The 15934-nt window shown below is 37.3% G+C and overlaps 3 protein-coding genes across 3 annotated transcripts in view; 2 read left to right on the top strand and 1 right to left on the bottom strand.

Moving 5' to 3' along the window:
* LOC134817621 (inactive rhomboid protein 1-like) overlaps positions 1-15934 on the top strand; it is a 149411-nt gene that overhangs the window by 75094 nt on the left and 58383 nt on the right. The window lies entirely within an intron of this gene.
* Positions 394-5071, bottom strand: LOC134817624 (transcription elongation factor A protein 1-like). The gene is made up of 8 exons (XM_063826862.1): positions 4940-5071; positions 4631-4739; positions 4191-4243; positions 3847-3941; positions 3417-3569; positions 3066-3174; positions 2555-2773; positions 394-481 (listed from the first exon to the last, which is right to left on the bottom strand). Exons 1-8 carry the CDS (start codon positions 5069-5071, stop codon positions 473-475), a joined length of 879 nt encoding a protein of 292 aa, XP_063682932.1. The 3' UTR covers positions 394-472.
* LOC134817619 (uncharacterized) overlaps positions 4432-15934 on the top strand; it is an 87506-nt gene continuing 76003 nt past the window's right edge. Inside the window, exon 1 of the mRNA XM_063826850.1 lies at positions 4432-4454. The gene's annotated coding sequence lies outside the window, so the exon portion shown is untranslated. The remainder of the gene's footprint in view (positions 4455-15934) is intronic.

Genomic DNA, 15934 nt, shown 5'->3' with positions numbered 1-15934 from the left:
ACACACTCTGCATCATGCTATAATAACACTGGACGCTATTTAAATGCCTCACGTGTGCAAAAATGCACACAATTTATTATATCTGAGTGAGTTTATGTTCTTGATTATGCTGCGATTTATTTCTTACTAATTATTATTATTACTATTTACCGTATTCACATTTATATTCTATAAATAGAGTAGAAACAGCGCTTTCAGCTTGCAATAATTTAATTGGATGAGGCTTAACTGCAACAGTTTTAAATGAGGATTTCAGCGAGATTAAATTGATCTTAAATTGTGTAAAATACAGTTTAAATACAGTCAAGATAAAACTTAAAAGAATATGTAATACGCTACATGGCATCGAATCCTCGATAAAAACAGTATTACGTCTTTGACTTGGTCTGCAGTTTGTGCAGGTATCTGATTGCCGATAGCGTGAAACATAGCTGATAGTAGTTTGTGACTATTTCGTCGGTTTTGGAGGACTTCAACAGAACTGAAATAATAATGGTTACTATTTTGGGGCACATCACAACAACAAAAAATGATACGCAATTTCTGTCCAAAGAAATAATAATCTTACTAATAAAATAATAATCTCACTGATCACTCTAATTAACTCTCTAACTAACTAACCAGCAATAGCAGCAAATCTGGGGAAACTTTGAAATACACCAATTTGAAGCATTTAACCACCCCTTAAAAATCACAGATTATGAATTTTAGTAATCTGAATATTTACATAGGTCCAAAAATGTCATAGCTTCGTGATAGTGCAACGAAATAAATCCCAGAACATTTTGGTGCTGAGTTAGGTGGTTAAGTAGTCGAAATATGACTGATTTGTTAGTGGACATATTTTTGTACTTCTAACACTCAAACCCTTACTACACTGAAGATATAAGTGTTACAGTTAAAATTGATGGTCATTATTGAACAGAAACGGTTCATTGACACATAGTTGAAGAAAGAAATTAAAAAGGTTAATAAATGTGGTCTGTGGAGTGGTTTATATGTGTTTATGTTACAGTGTATGCGTGCGTGCGCGCGCGCGTACTTAACCATCTGTAGGCCAACATATTTAGTTTATGCTTAATTTCTTTATATATTATGTCACCACTAGAGTGCCCAATACTTTTAGTGAAGGTGTAATGTAAAACGGTTAACCACCAACTGTGGTATATCAAAAAACCCCAAAAGTGTATGCGTGCGCGTGCGCGCGCGTACTTAACCACCTGGAATGGCACAGCATTGAGATATCACCATAATTCCAAAAGCAGAGTACACCATCCAGGTGCCCAAAACTTTTGGCTATGGTCCCAATACCATAAAACCTTAGATGTGGCCATAATGTGGTTAAAACATGTTGATTTTGGACCTTCGGTCAGCAGAAGCCATCACAAATTAACCATTATTCAGCACAATCTGACCTTTTGGTGACTTATTTTGTTTTGATATTTGATTATGAGAGATAGCTGAAGGATAATAAGTGATTTTAAAGATAATGCAACAAAATGTGTGGCCGTATGGCGGTTAAAACGACCAAAAACACTGATTTTGGTAAATTTTAGACCTTTATTAACCATGATGGACGCAACATAGGACTCAGCAATGTTTCTGGTCATATAAATGAGCAGGTAGTTATATCTAGATAATGTAGCATGGCCAGCTATAGCTTTACAAAGCTAATATGTGCTCTAAAAATGGTTAATTAGTGCAAATATAGGGTATTTTCGAGACATTTTAACCACCTTAGCTGCACATTGATCGGAATGCATGAACTTGGGGTCAATTATGCATTTGCAAACAAATATACACTCATTTGGATAGCAAACCATTATCTGAAGTTCATATTGTGGTTAATTTTCACTTTAATAGATGCCTTGTTCAACAGCCTAGCAAGTAATATAGCCCTTTTAACCACTTTTATGACAACATTTCTTGATAACTTTTATCAAGACCCTTCAAATGTCCTTTGTTGACCATATAATGTTGACTAAAATCATTAATAATGTTTTGATTGATGGTTAACAACAAATTTTGACATTTTAACCATCTTTTTAGCACTTTTTACGAATATTAACCACCTCAAATCAACCATACTTTTAAATTGCACATTTGTGATACAAAATTATCATCCATGCACAAATGAACAATATTTATAGCTCACCGTTCATCTTCAATTTAACCACCATTAGGACCACAAAATGCCCCCCATGAGGGTTGAAAACTTTTGTGATAGTTGCACCATGATATGATCTCAATATAATGACTACTCAGTTCATAATATCATATCTCAAAATGGTGGTTAACCCTAAAACTGGTATTTTAACCACCATAGTGGCCACATAGATGACCCATTAACCACAATTATTCAACATAACCGTACTGCAGTGTTTTGTGCACCAGAAAAACATCACTCCAACATTGAGATTAACCACAATGAGCTGCAACATAATGTTGAAGTCAACATACTCAAATTGTGTGAAAAAAGTCAATGTCCACCAAGTTTCCCCAGATTTGCTGCTATTGCTTTAACTTACTAATCAATAAAAATTCTAAAACGTACCTTCCATCTATGACCACAGTGCTCACAAACACAGAAAGTAGTCATGGGTTCATCCGCACTTCTCGTCTGCAGCTGGTTATAGAGCACGTCACTCTTCTTGCACTTCCCGCAAGTCAAGAGATTAGTTTTAGTTCCGCTTGTTACTGCTATCTGCGCCTCTCTTATCGCTTCCTTCTGGTACTCGTTCCTTTTTTCTCGCATCCTCTGGCTTGCCATTTCCTGATAGGATAAAGTTAGTATATGATAAAATGCGATCTCTGTCGTGGAGAGATTCGAAGTTGGTGGTTGAGATCGAGAGGGTATATAACTTTAGGAGACCTCAACCACTAACCACATACAATCCTGTACGTGCTAAAATCAAGTATAGTTTGAGCTTCGAGAAGAGTAAATTTTCGAGTGAAAAATAATGCTCCTGCTTGATTGCAACTTAGTTGAGCACTTTTTGGGAAACCAAGCAACAACTAATTATCAATAATTAATATATATTGTTTATACTGAGCAAAGATCTCACCTCAGGGGCCATCTTAGCAACCATTTCGGCCGACACGCCGCCAGTTAAAACCAGGGTTATGAAATCTGGATTCTTTTCGTCTCCCAAGTTAGACACTCTGCTTCGGATCCTGGGAGGTACATTTTTTCAAACTTCAGCTTTTCGATTTTAAAAGTCTATCGACATGAAGTGTTAAAGAAACCGAGTCAAGGCATCACCAAACATTACCAAGAAAGTATAACCAAATGTTTACCGATAAAGTGCTGTATGAAATTTGACTTTATTTATTATTATTTATTTATCTATTTGCGAAAAATATTGAAGACAAACAATGTCGACTATGCTATGGATGATTAATATTTCTTATCTGACCTGTTTTTATACTTCATATTAGTACCCCTCATCTCCTGAAATATGCATTTCTCAATATCAGACGCTACTTGATACACGCTGACTTTAGCTTCGCCACCATCCTCAACCCTTCTCTTCTTCATTGCATTGTATAGCAGGTCTCTACATTTGTTCCTGAACGGTGTTTATTAAACTATGATCTACAAATTTAAATTGAAGCAAATCGTTTAAATACCAATTTCTATGTTGACTGTCGAGTGTCGGTAATTTCATTAACTATGATATCTAATTTAAAACTCTATTCTATTTAGAAACACTTACAAACTGCATTCAATTATAAGCTAATTCTTGTTTAACTTTCTGACAATGAACAACACAAACGAAGCGCCAATCTATCCACATATGTAACATATTTAACATATTTAACACTTTAAAAGGTCTGACTGCCTACCTTACTGGGTCCTGCAAATCTTCTGCACCCTCTGGGAGATCTTCTTCTTCCTTTGGAGAAGGGGAGAGAGCAAGAGCTGGCTCCATTTCTTTCACCTGAAAACAATGTCCTTTTTATAAACATCTTCTACTTTGAAAATAACTACAGTTTTTATAGTATGAACAATAACCAGTGACCAGGTACCAGCCACTATCCTTATCTATGTTATATTTTATTAAATATTTAAATCTTTATCTAGAGAACAGTTCGCCTCAATTCTTTTTGGAAAAGAAATTGCCATTGGATACCAAGAGCTATTTAAAAATTTTTATAATCAGTGAGATTGTGAATAATTTGAAACTTACCGGCGCTACTTTTTCTTCTGATTTCAAGTTTTCTTTAGGTTTGGTGTTGGGAACTGAAAGATAAAAACCGACGTAGAGTAAAATAAATTGATAATTGGTTTCAAACCGATGAATAAACTTGTGGAAAAACACTCATTTAAAAGTCATATAAATTAAAAATGAGAAATAACATTAACAATTAAAAACTATCAGTACTGCAGGTTTATGACAAGTCTAATATTTTAAACTGGTTACAACACTACAAATCTATTACATTTATTGAGGATATTACAGAAGAAATATATTTAATGTAGTTTGAGGAGTCATCACTCTCACACTCTCCTCACGTCCGAAAATGGCGTTTCTATTGTCGCTAATATACATGATGTGTATGATGACAAGAATGTGTACATTTTTGGGATTTTTGTATACTTTTCTGTTTAGTGTAAGAGTTACCCTACCTGGTACAAGTTTTTTCCAACTCTTGATGAGAGATTTGGTGAGGGAAGCTAATTCGGGGTTCTCGGTTCTCTTTCGGATCGTGTTCACTGATAATCCAACACGTGTCTTCTGTAAGGGTTAGTTTCGTTATGCAATGTTTCAAGTTTATTTTGGTAATTATCAGGCAGCACATGACCAGAACAACAATGATTTCAAACTGATCACTTGGTCGTATTTTTTGGGATACCAATTTAATACATTATTTATCGGTATAAATAATACAATTTATTAATATTAGCACAATGAAATACCTTATACAAATCAAATACCTGCAGCATCTCGAGGGACATGGGGAGGGACTGTAGGGCTTTGAGTAAATCTGTAACATTGTCCTCGTTGAAATCTTTTGCCTTGATAATAGAATCTAATTTTCTACCAATACTGAAAACATCATCTGCCATCCTGATAAATGTAGCAAATTGAGAATTTAAACTTCTACTAAATGGGAAGCTTCTACTAAATGGGAACAGATTGGATAGCGAAGATTATTAAGGAAAGATAAAGGTCTTCCAAACTCGTGCTGTCTAGCTTCTCGATTAAAGGTGGGTGGCAAGATAAGACTTATTTGATTGAAACCAATATTATTGTGAGGCACGGCACAATCATAAAAACAAAATTTTCATTTCAACAAATGATTTCTCTTTTCTTTTAAAGAATAAATAACAATATCGACATTGCAACACGAACGTGATCGTATTGTTTCAGACAATGATAAAAACGCATCAAAAATTCATCAACGTGATTTTAGACGAAATTATATAATTTGGCTGTGTTGTATAAATTAGGAATATTTTGGTTTCGCCCACTTTTCGACAGGATGTAACTACTCACTATTTAGTATTTATTGTCATAAGGACCATGACCACGTGGTGTGATGGTTGCTTCTGAGACAGAATTAAAAAAGGCTCAAGTTCAAGTTTGAGGAACAGTACTGTTCAGAGAAACAAAATTGTGAAAGTGGTTGCTTGCAATGTATGGCTTAATCTGTGTTAACAGCTGATGCCTGGCATCAGTAGATTTATCAAGAACTTTGATTGACAGGCAGATTTGGAATCTCCAATAATTTTGATAGGACTATTGAATTTGTAAGATTTGCTAGTTAGACGATGGAAATATGTTTAAATTTTTTCTAGAGACGAAGTTCAAAGTTTTATTCAACAGATATTTATTTATAACAGATTCATTAACTGACATTGTTATTTTGATGACAAAGGAGCTCATATTTATTCTTTATATTAATGATTTACCTGATATGGTCAAGAATAAGATTAAATTATTTGCAGATGACCTCAAGTTGATTGGTAATGCAGCTAACCACAGCAGTGTTGCTGAAGATATTGTAGAACTAGAAGTCTGGGAGAGTATTTGGCTTTTGAAGTTTAATCCTGCTAAATGTAAAGTTGTTCATATTAATCTTAATAGCAACCCTAACTTAAATTATTTAGTAAAAGGCGTAGAACTTGAAGTATCTGATCAGGAAAAAGATTTGGTGTTATTACCCATAGTTCCCTGCTTTGGAATGAACAGATAAAAGCATGTAGACTGAAAATCCTTAATTTGACAACGCTGGCAGAGCGGCGAATATGTGGGGACCTTATTGAAGCTTTTAAGGTTATTAATGGCTTGACTGATTATGGTTCAGACTTGTTCAGACCAAGCAGATCAGGTCTTAATCTGGTTTCATCCAATAGATGTAGTAAGAGTGTGACAAAGGTCAAGAATCTTCAGTGTTCTTTTCTTCCAGAGCGGGTTGTTCCTTATTGGAACAAACTCCCTTCGGAGGTGAAGAACTGCTTGACAGTTTTGAGTTTTAAAATTGGATTGGAAAATTTTAAAAAGAATATGATTTCTTAATGTATTGCAAATGACTTTCATTTTTGGAATGTTTTGAAAGAAGTTTTAACAAGAATTGAAGGTACCAGTGCAGTTATATCAGTAATAAGGAAAAACACAATGATTATCTGTGGTTTCATCCTTATGTAGCAAAGAAACGTTTTATAAATCTTTACTCCACTGGGAAGTATGAATAAATTAAATTTTTTAATGTTGTTGTTATTCATGATTGATATTTGAAAAAATTATTACTTTTAAATTTGATGGAGAAATAGTTACTGTATATTTTTCCATGTAGTGCAATGATATTTTGTAGACATTAGTGATGATGTTATGTCATAATTTTTACTTTACTTTACTTTACTTTAACCTTATTTATAAGGATTCTATTCTGTGTAAGTTGTCGACACCCTATGAAGGCCTTTCATGAAGATTATGAGTCGCTGCTGCAAATGGTCATTTCGCATTTAAATTCAATTTTAGACAAAGTGCGAACATGATGACTGCATGAATTCACCTCACAAATAAAGAATTCAGCTGTTGTCCAGTTACCCCTATTTTCACATTAATCTGAGGTAATCAGCTGATGAACTGAACCTATATACAATTGCTGTACGTAAAGGGTCAGTCGAAAGCACGTGGAGCAGAGCCTTTAGTCAGCACTTTAGAAGAAACGTCACATTTACCAGTATGACTTGAATCTCATAGGCTATGAAATATAAACATGACAATCTTGAAGATGTACTGATCAATTTTTACTGGTTGGATGTAATGAAAAGGATTGCATTCAAAATCTTACAACTATCTCACAAGTCCTTGCTAGGATTATACTATCTTATAAGTTAAGATTACAAAGTTTGTCACACATAGAGTCGACTTTTGACGATAAAGCACATGATATAAACAATGGGAATCAGTATGAATGAGTACTCCACATCACTGAGAATACATGAAAACATAGATAAAAAATCGAATTACACATCGAAATGATTATCAAATAAGGTGAAATGATTTCTGAAATGTAATAACAACACTACACACTAGTAAACTAATAACTTAATAAACTTAATAACACATTTAGGTTAATTGATGACATTACTACTATTAATTCTGATGGTGTCTTCCAGGAGCATGTAGCCAATATTTATCCTGATAGTTTAACTCTTAATAAGGAGAACACCGAGGACTCGACAGTTTATGATAAACGGGACGATTTCCCTTTTAATATAGTCCAATATGCCCCTAAATGTAGTAATATGTCCAGAGATGTACTTATTGGAGTTTTTGAGTCGCAACTAGTCAGATTTTTCAGAATTTGTAATCAGTTTGAAGGTTTTAGGAAACGGGTTGAACTGATGTTAAACGCGTTTATTAAATTAGGTTTTGATAGGAAGCTGTTGAGTAACAAATTCCGACGAATAGCTGAAAAACATGAATTTCAGGAGAAGTTTGACATGAACAGTACACTTGACTACTTGTTTGAGAACCGATTACCCCGTCCATAGGTGCAGATTTCGTTTTGAGGTGAACTTTTAAGTTCCCGAGAAATTTTCTTAAGTTTGCTTTTTTTCCTCCTCGGGCACATCCGTAACCTACCACAGGTCCGTATTGCCTGATTTAAGTTATGCAAAAACCAGCGGTCAGCTATCGGAATATAGCGGTTACACAACGGAAGCTAGCGGATGGCTAGTGGAAACTAGCGGACGCCTAAAGGAGACGCGGTAAAATGCAGCACTCATACCTAGCGGATGGCTAGCGGAGGCTAGCGGACGCCGCGCGCAAACTAGCGGATACTATTGGTACATACATTTCAAAGAAAAATGATACATTATTCTCAAATTTTGAAATGAAAATGAATTTCAAATTTTTTGGTTTTACCAAATTCAATATTGTGACTTCAATTACTACCCCAGCTTTAAACATTAAAGCTAATTTATTTTTACAAGTTTTACAATGCTGATATGTTAAGGTAAGCCGCGCAAGTTATAAGCAAAACAATTTTTGTTTCTGCGCGGAGAATTGATTGCGGAGTAAATTTAAGATCTGAGCTGGGATATGAAGTCCGTGCGATATGTCGTCATGGAGTTGATGAATTTGATCCAGGTTGCAAAATGCAACCAAAATTGTAACTAGGAATTTACATATTTCTTCAGTACTGTTGCATTAATTATATATTGTTTAACACTTGCATAACAGTTTCCTTTAGAAACTTGCGTACCAGTACTTCAACTTAGTGGATTCAAATAATTTCGTTGTGCTTGAACAAAATTAGTTGTTTGTAACGTTTAACTGCCTACCAGAAACATGTCATTCATGACTAGACTGACACGGGATATTGTTGAGAGGGCGGAGGCCAATCAACCCCTATTGACTACAATGTAAGTAAATAAAGCTTGACATAAACTCTTGGTTGAAATATTCTCAAAACAGTAAATTTGTCAGTTAATTGTTACATCATAAGTGAATTATATTTATCCCTCCAGACCGTCGAAAAGGAAAACATTAACAACTGTTATACCTCCGCCCAAGGAGGAATTTGCAGAATATATTCGGAGGTAAGATTATGGCGGATGTAAATTGAAGATTTTGTAAAAGTTGCCGAAAAATATTTGAACAAGTTACAAGTGTTACCATTCCTATTTTAGTAAACAAATTTCTATCATCGCCAGCAGATTGGAGGAAACCCACGGCCGAGAGTGTGTGACTCCGTCCGCTAGAGCATGGGAGGCGACACCTAACTACGCTACAGCCATGACACCAGGACATGCTACTCCGGGCGCTATGACGCCAGTGTCCACTGCTAGGAGACACAGGTTATTGTTTAAAACCGCATTTTTTAAACATTTGATTTACCGGTTTGTTAATCCGTCAAGAATCTCCACCGGTAACACTTCTTCATAGTACATATTTCTCATTATATTGTATGTAGGTTGACATACATATTATTCCAAAATCAGAATGGACACAGACATGGCATCCACATCCCACCGGTCCACCCAACCATCGACCCCACCCCACCCCACCTTATCGACGCCAACTTGCACCTCGACGCCGATAATCAGCGTCGAAGTGCCGATACATCCCCACAGAGTCTCTATAAGCTCTGGGAACACTGCAGTATAATCCTTATTTCGGACGAAGTCCCACTCTTAGTCTTAATCTTCTAAAGGTAGTAACTTCAGTTATTGAATACTTACTACACCCTTTTTATTTTCTTATAGTAATATCTTCATCTCTTTTAAATTTATTTCTCTCTCTAGCTCCTACAAGTTTAAAAAATATTGTTGGGTTTAATTTGCAGTGTATCACTCACCATACATCTTCCAGGACCTTGAAGACCACTGACGCAGATAGGCAAAGAATGAAAACTTCACTCATTGAATAGTTGTCTGCCGCGATAAACCTATAATATCACAAAAAAATAAAGTTCAGTTTGCAGTGTAACAGAGACGCGCACGTACGCACATATCATGTATCAGTTAAGCTGTAATAATAATACAATTGATGACGTACCAATACGCTACATTATAATACCATATATTAATATACAACATCATGGAATTATAATATAATAATACCTTGGCTGTTGAGTGCTGAGCGCGATAATTCCCGACAGCTTGCTGGAGGGAACGCGCGGGCACGAAATTGCCATGGTATTATGTATTATAATATTTTCCGGTTCCGAATTGGAAGGGGTGTAATCCGATACGTGCGCATGATACAATATAGTGTCTAATATATAGAACGCCAGTGTTATTTGTTTTACAACTTGCCGCCAGCCAGTCTGAGGTCTATGCTGATAATACCTTGGCTTCCCTTGCGGGATATATCGGCAAATTATCAGCTCTCAGTGTCGGAGACTTTTAGTGGATATAATTCCCGGAAGGTATTATAACATGCATTGAGGTCGTTTCGTAACCTGTACAATACTGCAAAACTGGTGGTGACAAACCAGTCTAGTTCAGCTTCTCCGCATGACACGGTTTATGTCATAACTTGATTAATCGACATAACAACATTATGATTTATGTAACATATTTTTGTATAAATGTACATCATGTACGGCTTAATCATTCTATGCATAAAATGAATAAATTTGAGGTCTAATGGTTGCAGCTGAGCTAAATGGATTGCAGACCGATTATTAACTAAAATGATACACCGCTAGATCCCGCTAAATCCCGCTAGCTATCCGCTGTCTTCCGCTAGGTAATAATGCTGCGCGGCAAAATTGCGCGCGTTAGATGTCCGCTAGGCATCCGCTAGCTCCCGTAAGACATCCGTTAGTTTCAACTAGCCATCCGATATTGCCGCTAGGTCCGCTGATTTTTGCATAACTTAAATCTGCAAAATCGGCTATATACGGACCTGTGCTACGGGCCAGGTAAACCTAAACTACATATTGACCGTTATGTACGTCGGTATCTGTTGAGGAGCCAATTCATCTGAAAAGCCCTAAACCTATGTTTTGCTCAGGCACATAGCCAGGATTTTTCTTTGGGGGGGGGGGGAGGGGGGCTGTCGGCGAGCGAAGCTGCAAGCTGTGGCAGGGGTCTGGGGGCGCTGCCCCCAGTTGGGTCCAGGTAAGGGGCGGACCCCATTGGCGGGGGCTAGGGGGGCGCAGCCCCCCGGAGAATTTTTGCAAAATAGGGTGTTTTAGGCTAAATTGAAATTTAATGAATTTACAAAAATGTATGGTTTGGCATAATCATTGCCTACAATCCTGACCTGAGTAATTTACCCCTTTGAGACTTTATTTTGGGTTGAAAATTGAGTTTATCGAGAGGAAGTGAAAAATCTCTGGTTCAAATTTGGATTTGAAGCCATGTTTAATTTTTTCTGTTGAGGTCAATTTTTAGCGCAGAAAGCGTTCGATTTTAGGGGAAAAATTTATGTTTGCTTTTAATTTTTATGGTGCCGACGGCACCTGAAATCGACGAAATCTGCAGGGGTGACCCCGTCACCTCACTTCTAGCTCCTAGTTCTACATTGTGATGCATGACGTGTAGCGGTGTAGTACTGGAACTGGGAAGGTGACTGTGGTTGTTAGTTCACACTAGTTTTGTGTGCTGTGTTTTGTTGGAATCCCCTGCTGTCGTGTTTGAAGTTGTTCTTTTGTAATTATTATTATTTTTGTTTATCGTAGCTTTATGAACGTATAACTTTATGAACGTATGATTTTTGGTAATTAAATTATTAATATATTTTAGGAGAAAAGTGAGGGAAAGATGATAGTTTGGCCAGTAATACTTGTATAAGTCGCCAATGCACAATCTAAAGTTTGTGGACCTCAGTTAAGCCTTTCACTTGTTAATATTCTAGTAAAATTATGACAGTATTTCCGTTAGCGCTCGATTTTCATACTACGATGTAAATTGTAGAAAATATGCGCGGCGCACCTAAAATTTTGATTTCTGGTTTCATTTTAAATTATTTTTGGCCACGATTAATACAATTCCATTACAAGATATATGGTTACCTTTTTCCACTATATAGCACCAAAGTAAAAAATTAAGTGCGCGCAAAGAGCCTCAATTTTTACCACTTTTAAAAAACGATTAAATTTTAACCTAAGAAATTTTAGCATAATGCCATAATAGCTCAATTTTAACATAATTATCATGTGCTGTGTTGCTCTATCCAGAGTTCTCTCGCTTGCAGTAGCGCGCGTCACGCAATACGCGTAGACTCATGGCTAAGTGAATGTGCTGTGTGCGGCTGTGATCAGTGATTAAGCTATCTTCGTGTAAATTTTTCCATGATATACCATCAAAAATAATTTGCAATTTTAACCGCGGGAAAACTTAATTTAATTATATCGGGACCAGTGTCAAAACTACATTAGCATAATCATTTGTAAACCCCCTGTGCCTTGGCCCTTTTTGTCATACGTTGTATCATGTATGACCCGCTGCGTACGACGCGAGTGACGTGCGCGGCCCCGTGTATCGTAAAAACGGTAAAACGACAATTTGAAACGACAATGTAATGGGGGTCGCGACAATGGGCCGGGGTCACGACGTGATACAAGGCCCCTCCCCTCTCGGCTGATTACGTAATATGTGAACGACCCCTCAGCATATAATCGTCAACCAAATTTTTCTTTTCAAAATCTTCGACACAAGACATGTATTACTGCATACTTCACATAGCCATGTGTCTACGCGTACTGCGTGACGCGCTTGTTTCACGGCGGTCGCGCGCTACTGCAAGCGAGAGGGCTCTGGTTAGAGCAAACTGCATACTGAGCGGCGCTCAGCCTGTCATTCTGCCAAATCTTTATGTTTATGAACATAATAGCTGGGGGTCCCCAGGTAAGACTTACCTGGGGACCCCAGGCTATTATGTTCATAAACATTTGGCGGAATGACAGGCTGAGCGCGGCCCAGTAAGGTAAGACATGTAATGAACTTGACTTGACATACGTTGCATGCCACTTTTCGCGCGCGAGGCGGAAAATAATATCTCTGATATTGGGATACGTAACATGTATCAAAACTTGACCATGGACACGATCAAATTTTCTTTATTGCTTTTATTTTCAGATCTCCACGATATCATTTTTATGACACGCAACGGTAAACGTTGTAGTTTTATATTAACCTACCAAGACGCGCGCAGAGTTGGACTTCGATCGTCGACGATCTTGACACTTGATATATTTCATATTTGAAACAAATATTTTACGAGTATCACCCGTTAAGGGGGCAGGTGGGTATTTATGAAATTTCTTTCGAAATTGATTTTATAGTTGTTTCTAATAGAGGGGAGTGATATCTACCAGTTGTTTTGGTCCCATGGAAAAATTTTGTTCCTAGCCGAAAATATCGCCGGTCAAAGGTCAGCGCTCATGTCACATGTGCAATTGTATTACGCGAGCGATTTTCAATCGCGCGCCCTGAAAATCGAGTCTTAAAATCTATCTTCTCCTACATTTTTTGAGCAATCACCTTGAAACTCGATTTTGAAAATCTTGGACCTGGAAAAATCGATTTTTCCAGGTCCAAGATTTTCAAAATCGAATAAAAACTTTTTAAAGGCCTATCTAAAAATTCTGATCGACCAGAATTTTCTAAATGGTTCTTAGAACATATCCTAACAGTTTCGAGGTGATTGCTCAAAAAATGTAGGAGAAGATAGATTTTCAGACTCGATTTTCAGGGCGCGCGATTGAAAATCGCTCGCGTAATACAATTACACATGAGCGCTGACCTTTGCACTTTGACCGGCGATAATTTCGGCTAGGAACAAAATTTTTCCATGGGATCAAAAACAACTGGTAGATATCATTCCCCTCTATCAGAAACAACTATAAAATCAATTTCGAGAGAAATTTCATAAAGACCCCCCCCCCCCCCTGCACCCTTAACTGTATATAAACGGTGAATGATCCTTTTATTCATGTTATTGGTTATACTAATTTTTGTACGTTATAAAATTAAAAAACCATATTGATTCAAATTTATTATTAATGATAAAGCAAAAGCAATATTACACAAGCAATACTATTGCTTGTGTAATATACTGTTACTATTGCTGCAATATGCCATGCAATAGTTATAAACAGTTTAAAGATATAAATAAAAGTATAATAATAATATAGACAACAAGCTGAAGCATAAAGATGAACATGTGTTATGGGGAACTCATTGTTCATGCTTAAATGCCGAGTGAGAGTTCGGATACTATACGTCCAGCACTGCATGCACAGTAATATAAATGTAAACTAATGAAAATTATGCTCTGAGTCTGAAAGGTATATCAATGATCAAATTTTAATTTAACTCAAATATGGTCTATGTAATCATAGTTTAATACATAATAGGTAACGTTATAAATCTTGGAAAATATATTTAATGATATATATTTAAGACTCTAAAACAAAATATCAATCCCAATACAATGATATGTACAATTCGTCCAACTGAACTGTCTATTCGTCATGAAACATTTTCAAGTGCTCGATGAGTCCCTCGGTAACCTCCATTCCGATAAAGCTCCTTAGTCTATTCCACCTGCTACAATCCACTTTGACCTCGTGCACCGCCCCAAACTTGTCAGCTCCCAGGAAGTCAGCCCAGTTTAACAGGATACCATCCTTCAGATCAACTGGCATCTCTCCACAAACACCTCCCTGGTAGATCCGTCCGACATCCTCCGCGGAGAGAACAGTGTTGAAGAGATTAAGCTCGTGCATATCTCCACCGAAAGTTGTCGTGTGCTTCATCCTGCCTGAGACAGGAAAGTTTTGGTTATTGGAAGCTTTTTACTGGGCGGCGCTCAGCCTGTCATTCCGCCAAATCTGGATGATAATTAATCACTCTACACTCGACTGTCACGTGACTTTTTCAACCCGTTTTCTACATTCTAGCTGGTCCTGAACGACTATTCGAAACCCTAACCCTCTTATCTGATCCCAACCCTAACCCTAACCCAATCCTTAACAAAAGCATATCACATATGCTGAAACCCTAACCCTGACGAGAAATTAGACTAACTTCCTTATAGTTATACGGTCATATCACGTGATCGAGACAGTTTTTCGCCTATGTCTCGTCAGGGGAGCATTTTAACCCTATGTCTGATGTCATGGGGGTGATTCGGAATCAGCGTCCGAAAATACATTGATTGAAGTTGGTTTCAACTGTCGGGGGCCCTTTTAGAACAATCTCGAAGATCGACTGTAGAGTGATTTAGTACGCTCGGCCAAATCTCTATTCGACGGATATGATTATGAACATAAATATAATAGCCTGGGGTCCCCAGGTAAGAAGCTTTCTGGTATTATATTGGTAAGCTCCGTTTTCCGAAGTGATACAACTAAAAATAAATTTTGTGCAGTATTAGTGGAGCATTGAGGTATCATAATCAATAATTCATACAGCAAATTGCAAATTAAATAAGGAGTTTCAGTATAACTCTGGAAGTTGCAGTGTAACTCTGGAAACTATTTGAGCTTTATTGATATTTTTTGACTTTATTGAGCTTTATGACGATGTCAATCCTTTTTGTATCACGTCGTGACCCCCACGGTCGTTTCACTATCGTTTTTACGATACAGGGGCAAGGGGGAGCCGTGCACTTGTGCGCGGCGGGTCATACAACGTATGACAAAATCCTTCACAGCCCGGTATGGCCCAGTTAAGTGGTGCATCGCGCTTTAATTGACGATGTCAATTCATGGCAGCTCGGCGCGGCACAGTAGCGCATCTCGCCGATCTAGCCAGGTCGCTGTGGATGTCGCTGTGAGAAGCCTTATTGAGTGCGCGGCGCGGCACAGTAACGCATCGCGCTACAACATCGCGCTACGATATCTTGGCCGAACGACAGAAGATAAACACAACAAATATTAAAATTTACCGCTGCTCTGTCGGTACTGCCACAGCACGATCGATCCTCCTTCTATTCTGACAGAGCACGGTTTTCCTCTA

The sequence above is a fragment of the Bolinopsis microptera genome, chromosome 6 (genome assembly GCF_026151205.1).
Source record: "Bolinopsis microptera isolate Bmic1 chromosome 6, MBARI_Bmic_1.0, whole genome shotgun sequence".
Classification (NCBI taxonomy): domain Eukaryota; kingdom Metazoa; phylum Ctenophora; class Tentaculata; order Lobata; family Bolinopsidae; genus Bolinopsis; species Bolinopsis microptera.
Note: the sequence above shows the minus strand (reverse complement) of the source record. Positions and strands in the feature narration are given on the sequence as shown.

Coding starts and splice junctions, on each gene's coding strand:
- LOC134817624 (XM_063826862.1), bottom strand. CDS start 5,071: ATGGCAGATGATGTTTTCAGTATTGGTAGAAAATTAGATTCTATTATC. Junction 4,740..4,939: donor TGTCCCTCGAGATGCTGCAG/GTATTTGATTTG, acceptor TAACCCTTACAG/AAGACACGTGTTGGATTATC. Junction 3,570..3,846: donor GATTTGCAGGACCCAGTAAG/GTAGGCAGTCAG, acceptor AACACCGTTCAG/GAACAAATGTAGAGACCTGC.